Source organism: Triticum dicoccoides, chromosome 1A (assembly GCF_002162155.2).
Source record: "Triticum dicoccoides isolate Atlit2015 ecotype Zavitan chromosome 1A, WEW_v2.0, whole genome shotgun sequence".
In the NCBI taxonomy this organism is placed as follows: Eukaryota; Viridiplantae; Streptophyta; class Magnoliopsida; order Poales; family Poaceae; genus Triticum; species Triticum dicoccoides.
This window is the reverse complement of record NC_041380.1, coordinates 253,310,452-253,317,594: the sequence shown is the minus strand read 5'-3', so window position 1 is coordinate 253,317,594 and position 7,143 is coordinate 253,310,452. Positions and strand designations below refer to the sequence as shown.

General features: G+C 49.9%; 1 protein-coding gene across 1 annotated transcript; it reads right to left on the bottom strand.

Moving 5' to 3' along the window:
* Positions 1–4,322: 4,322 nt before the first annotated feature.
* On the bottom strand, positions 4,323–5,381 carry LOC119279487 (chitinase 2-like). The gene has a single exon (XM_037560739.1). It carries the CDS (start codon positions 5,353–5,355, stop codon positions 4,411–4,413), a length of 945 nt encoding a protein of 314 aa, XP_037416636.1. The 5' UTR covers positions 5,356–5,381; the 3' UTR covers positions 4,323–4,410.
* Between the last annotated feature and the right edge of the window lie 1,762 nt (positions 5,382–7,143).

Genomic DNA, 7,143 nt, shown 5'->3' with positions numbered 1-7,143 from the left:
ATCTACCACTATTGCATGGCCACAGGGCCTTGCAACCGTTTCAATAGGTTTTTCAACAGCACCGACTACAAGTTCACAATGGTGGAAACCATCGATGATGTAAACGCGCTCAGTGTTACGGGTTTGGCCTGCAAGAACCTTGTCGAAATTCGTGACCACTATAGGGTCTGAGGCAGCACGAAGAAGGACTCCCTGGTCGAACTCGCCTCGGCCATCATCGACCCCTACTATGAAAAGATGAAGCAGGATGCCCAGAGAACAAGTCCTCTGGCACAGGGCCTGGATGACGCAACTAGATGAACCTCACCTCAGGTTCGCGGCCAAGAGCGTGTACACATGCTACGAGATGCACAAGCGGATTGTTGACATGAGAAGTGCCTCGTTACCCAAATCGGCAAGCCCGGATCGAGCCACAAGCAAAGCAAGCGTCACAAGAAGTAGATGATGATCAGATGATCGTTTATGCTAGTTAATCATGCATGTAATATATAGTTTACTTTATTGCTGTGTGGAAATGTCATGTGTGTAGTAGCCACCTATGTAATTATACATGTAATAGTTTACTTTGATGTGTGCAAATGCCATGGTTGTAGTAGCCACCTATGTAAATGGATGTTTAATTTGGTTATGCAAGCATGTCCTTATAAGTGTGTGTGTGTGTGTGTGTGTGTGTGTGTGTGTGTGTGTGTTGTTGTTGTTGTTCTGTATACAATCCCATCACACAACACACACGTCTTATTAGCAGCAACTGTCTGTGTTATTATCGGTCTTCACACACATTTCTAATTACAGACCTGTTTGCCGCGTATCACCCACATCTTGTTAAGTTGAACTGTTTCTGTTCTCATGTCTCAACGCAAACAGTTCATTCGAGTGAACCGCATGTCGTATATCACACACACCTTCATCTGGCTGACCGTTTCTTTTATGTTGCCTAATCACAAACAATTCATCCGAGTGAACCATATGCTGTATATCGCACACACCTCCATTTAGCTGCCCATTTCTTTTGTTCCTCCTCATCGCAAACAGTTAACTGAACTGAACTGTATGCCCTGCATCGCACACGCAACTAAAATCTGAACCGTGTTTGATGGCTCCGCCATTGCAAATGGTTTGCACCTTTTTTGACGGTTTTTTACACCATCATTTGCGATTATGGCATCGCACACAGTTTCATCGAAGAGTCTCTGATCATAGTGTCGCGTTAGCAGCATCCTACAGTAGTGCCACTTTCTAATACAAAAATAATCTTTGCAAATAATGCACAGAATAAGTGCACAAAGCATAGGCCAATTATACCCTTTTACCTGTTTGACTAAAACATAGCACAAGCTCCTTCCAAATCGACATGAATCCTAGCTCATAACACAGCCGCCGCCCCAGCTGTCCCGCCACCGCCGCCGTCGCCCCTACTGCTCTCCGGTGGCCCCTGCTAGCCCGCCGCCGTATCCCCTGCTGCTCCCCGGAGGCCTTTGCTGCTCCCGGCGTCTCGCGCTCACCTTGAGGTGGACCAACACAACGCAGCAGCACATAGCAGCGACGGCGGCAGCACACAACAGCAGCTTCACAAAGCATCATGGTCACAACCCAGCCAACGACAGAGCACGTGCACTGGTAGGAGCAGCCGCTCGAGTCACCGCTGCTCCTCACGCTGGTACGTCAAGCTCGGCCTCGACCGCTCCCCTCCTCGCCTAGATGCGAGTAAATTGCATGAAACCACCACTTTGAAGGCTAGGTTTGCAGAAAACACTACGTTGCATTTTTTGCAAAAAAAACACCGTGTCTACCGTAATCATTTTGCAAAAACCACTAATCAGCGGATTAGAACGCTTTAAGTACGTTTATGACATGTGGGTCCTGATTTTGCTGACGTGGCATAACGGCTCGACCGAGACGGCGTTAGATCAAGAATTTGACTAGATTTACAAACTAGTCCCTGCAATTTTACATGAAAGCGCCTCAATCAAAATCAGAAAAGCAATCAGCTCCATGGGCTACCAAGCACGACGAGGGCATAACAGTCGATCCGATTCAGCTGCATCCGCAGCGTCTCCATGCAGCCCAACCCGGCCAACATGTATGCCTGCTGCCTTCAGGCGCGCGTTGACATCACCCAGGGCGTCCCGCGTAACGCCGCCGCCGGCTGCTGCCCCGACTGCTTCTCCTACCTCCAGCAGCAGCGCTCCTGGCTCCGCGCCGGCCCGGAGTCCCCCGAGCACCCGCTCGCTCGCCTCCGGATCTCGCTCTCCGGCGTCGAGTTCGTCTTCTCCGAGCCCCACTCCAAGCGCCTCTGCCTCAAGCTCCGCCTCCGCAGCGAGGTCCTCAACGACATCGTCCTCGAGCAGACCCACCCCGTCGAGTTCGCCGTCCACGACCGCTTCTGTGACTCGTGCGCCCGCGCCCAGCCAAGCCCGACCAGTGGGCCGCCCTCGTCCAGTTCCGCCAGCACGTTCCACACCGCCGCACCTTCCTCGCAGCTCCTCTTCAAGCATGGCCAAACCGCGCTCGCCATCCGCGTCGCCTCGGCTCCCGGCGGCCTCAACTTCTTCTTCGGCTCACGCTCGCACGCCGCACGCCTCGTCGTCTTCTTGGTACAGTCGAGCGTGCGTTCCACCATGAGAAACGGGATCGAGAAAGGGAGTAATTTCGGGTGAGAGGAAGAGAAGAATCGAAGAAGAAGATCCAGCTAACAAGTGGGCCCGTCTCTGGCGTGACGCCGTCTCGGCCGAGCTGTTATGCCATGTCAGCAAAATCAGGACCCACCTGTCATAAACATACTTAAAGCGTTCTAATCCGTCGATCAGTGGTTTTTGCAAAATGATTACAGTAGACATGATGTTTTTTGCAAAAAATATAACGTAGTGTTTTTTGCAAACCTAGCTTTTAAAGTGGTGGTTGCGTGCAATTTACTCCCCGATGGGTTACAGCCCGGACATGCCCGCCGCGCCTGGCCATTGTGTCCGTGCAGGTGTAGCAACTCGTCCGCCATGCCGATGCCCACCGCGCAGGTGTAGCAGCTCGTTGTGGACGTGCCCGCCGTGCCTGGTCGTTGGGTCCGCCATGCGCAGCGCCATCTCACCGGCCGCAGTAGCTCGGCTACAGGTCGAGCTTGGTCATTGCGGCCACCGCGCGCAGCTCCAGCGATGAACCCCACCGCCACCGCCACCCCGCCACTCCTGCTGCTCCCCATAGGCGGAGTCCCCGCACGCCACCCCGCTGCTCCTGGCCGGTGCCCCTTTCTTCCCCCCAACACCGCCGTCTGCTGCTCACGACCGTCGTCGCTCCGCACTAGCACGGGCCCCCGACCAGCCCAGGCAGTAGTCTGCTACGCACCCGGTGGCAGCGTGAGCCACGTCCAGTATACGCGCTGGGCAGGCAGCGCGCGGCGGCGAAGGATCAGGAGAGGCGCACCCGCGGATCCAGTGTGGTGCATCATGGTAGAGGTGCAAGCGTGAGTCGTCGTCGAGGAGCCGCCGCCGTCTCTTGCCATCTCTGGGGGCGAGAGAAGGGGATGAGAATGACGACCGAGAGCTTCTCTCCCGTCCTGGTCAATCGAACGGCAAGGGTATTTTAGACTTTTCCTGTGGGGCCCAACCGACAGATGGCAAATTATCAAAATTCCAAGTAAAGGGTGGCACCAGAAAAATATCAAAGTTTAAAGTAAGTTGTGGCAAATAATCACAAATCCCCCTTTTTATGTTTTTTGAGTTTTGTTAGAGTTTGTGTCCTGCTTAGAGATGCGAGGCGGCGGCAACTCTCTGTAGGTGGAATAAGGTCTTTTCTGCCTAGCCCTAGTTTTGATGGTGTTTCTAGCATCGTCAGGGGGCGTGTGAAGGTTTATCTCCGGCGGATATCATGAAATTCGTTCGGCGTTTGTCTTCGGTGGATCTACGTGGATCCGATTTTCGTTCGTCTGTCTACAGGTTGGATTCTTCCAATCTACGCTTCTCTTCATCGGCGACGGTTGTTGTTCTGATGCGTTGGTCCCATCGGGTCTTAGCACGAGAACTTCTCGACTGTTTACTACAACAAGGTTTGCTCGTCTTCGACGAGGGAGGGCGATGACGGCGGCGCACCTTCAGCTAGCTCCAGTGCTTGTAGTCATCACTAGGTGGTTTACGAACCTGAATGTATTTTTTATTTCTGTGTTCTTTGTACTACCTTAAGGGTCGAAGAATAGATTGGAAGTTTCTCTTGCAAAAGGAAAGTTTAGAGGAAGGGCTAGAAAGTTATGGATATGTTGAGAATGCGCTATAAATAAATCTCAAATGTAAATATTACGTACATTTTCCAATAATTTTAAGCCTAATAGGGTGCAGTCAACCAACAATTAAAATCGGATGCTCATTTTATTCCATATGATTTCACTAAAAAATCGATATACGCAAACCAAGAAGCTGTGGGTAACTAGTAAGTGGTGGCATCAGTCAACAGGGCCTGCGATTGTGTCTCATACTTGAATCCTTGGTTCCTGGAATGGTCTGCAGCCCAGACAAAGATGCCGTAGAGCTTGCCCTGCCCCTGCAGAGTCCGGCAAGCACTGAGCGCGGTGTCGACCGGCACCGAGGTGTTCGTCGCCGCTGTGGTGAAGCTGGCCAGGATGTTGGCTCCAGGGTAGTTGGCGATCTGCTCGTCGAAGAGGCTGACGTACTTCGCCGCGGTGGTGCTTGCGCCGTAGGCGTAGAACTGGAAGTTGACGTAGTCTATGGCGGCCCCGTGCGCCGCCCACAGCGTCCGGTAGTAGCGCTGCACGTCGCCGTTGCCGTACGGCGCGATGGACGCGAACCTGATGACGCCGCTGCTCTTGAGCGCCGCCACGAGACGGCCGGCGCACTCGGCGAAGGTGCCCGGGTCCACCTGGAACTGCTCGTAGTCGATGTCGATGCCGTCCAGGCCGTACCGCTGGATGATGCCGGTCAGCGAGTCGACGGCGTTGCGGACCCAGGAGTCAACGCCGGAGGTGACGTTGAAGAACACGGGCCTGCCGTTGACCGTGGCGCCGCCGAGGCTGACGGCCACGCGCACGTTGGGGTTCCGCCGCTTGACCTCGGCGACCGCGGCGGGGGTGAGCACCGTGTCCTGCCAGAAGACGTTGAACCGGCCGTTGGTCGGGGACGGTGGCTCCGTCGCGGTGGTGTAGTCGATGACGAACGCGAGGATGAAGTCGAACCGGGCGCGCGGGTCGACCGGCACGTCCGCGAACCTGACGCCGTTGTAGAGGGCGCCGATGTAGTCACGGAAGAGGTTGGAGTTGGAGCTTCCTGCCGCGGTGGCCATTGCTGCTGGGGCGTGTAGATGGAGGGCGAGGAAGGCGGGGAGAAGAGTCGCTGCGATGAGCTTTGTGGAGCCCATTGGTGGCTTTTGTTACTCCTGCTTTTGTTCGGGGGAGCGATTGGTTTTTGCACAGCTTGGATGGTTCAGCCGCAGTATTTATAAATGCTAGTGCGTTTTGCGGCTAACGATCAAAACAAGCGATCGAATGGACTTGTTCTGCAGGTGATCAAAGTCATCTGCTTACTTTTCAACAGAAAATCTCCTCCTCAATCGCTGACTCTTGACATTGCAGATACATTCACACGGAATAATGCATATGGAGAATTCATAATGTAACAGATTAATTAAGCGAACTGTCTTCACTCTTCAGGAATATACGATGCTTTGTAATCCCTCTGTTCACTGTTCAAAAACGTCCTACATTAGTGAACAGAAGGTGTAGTAGTTAATAAGCAACTTTGACCACCAATTTTCAAACCACATAATATTTTATGTTCAGTATAATAAATGTTGTTTCATCTGGAAAATAATAATAATGTTGTTTTAGGGTGTTGAGATGGATATAGTTACTCCCTCTGTACCATAATTCTTGTCGTGGTTTTAGTTCAGAGGGGGTACTTTTATGTGAATATGTTGACATGGAATTCTAGGATACTATGAAAATACTAACATTTATATTTTACCAATCCAAATAATATATTTAAAGCTTATGGCACTCAAGATATATATTTATGTTTATCTTCGTCTTCATCTTCAAACTCGCCGGCAAGGAAAACTTGGAAAGGTCGGACTTGGTACTACCAAGATTTTAATTATAAGGCGGGAAGTTCACGGAAATGACTTCTATGTTTCAACATTACCGCCACAATGGCTGTGGGAATTCTTCCAGAAGATAGTACATGCCCTGGATGGCAGGACGGTAGGATTAGGCACACGATCCAAGAAGTCAACTGTTGCATTGCTATGTGATTGAGTTTACCAGCTACCAGCTACAGTACAAGATTGTAATTTTCATAGCTGTGACTGTAGCGACGTGGAAATAATGGTTACTAATAGAGAAATGTCTAACAGCTCCGGGTGCCCCTACACTCTCATGAACAGTAAATTCATAAAAAATTAAAAGAAAATCAAAAAAAGCTGAAACTTTTAGGGATCAAAGACTATAAAAGGTTTGATGTTCCTGCAAAGTTTCAGCAACAAATAACCTTCGTGGAGCCCTCTCCAAAAAAACAAAATCACTGCTCAAAAATGCACATAAAGTTTGAACAATGATTTTGATTTTTTATTTGAGTGCTCTTTGAATGTTATTTTTAGCTAAAACTTTGCAAGATCATCAAAAGTTACATGATGTTCGATGTCCCAAAGTTTCAGATTTTTTTTGTTTTGTTTTGAATTTTTTTTGAATTTACTGTTCATAGAGGGTGTAGGGGCACCCGGGTGCTGAAAATCATGTCTCTTATTAATAGTATCGCTAGCTTTTTACCTAAATGGAGAAATGTATGTGTGGAAGATTGAGGAATTTTGAGTGTTTGGAGTTTTGACTTCGAGCATTTGTAGCAGTAAAAAATTCTCCTTACAAGATCCAAGATCCCAATTTGATATGTTGGTATACCTATGACTTAAAGTGATTTATTTATCATAAAAGGCTAGAAAATTAATCCTTACTTAGATTTTGAGGGCTGAAAATCACTTTCTGGCGTAACATCCGGGCCCAGCCTGGATCGGTTCACTTAGAATACCTAAGTTGGGGAAGCATGACGAAATGATTTGAGAAATATGATTTTAGAAATAGCTTTAAAAAAATGGTAGACTTACACGTGATATTTACGGAGTTAACAGGACTAACCCTACTACCCTCACTACCCC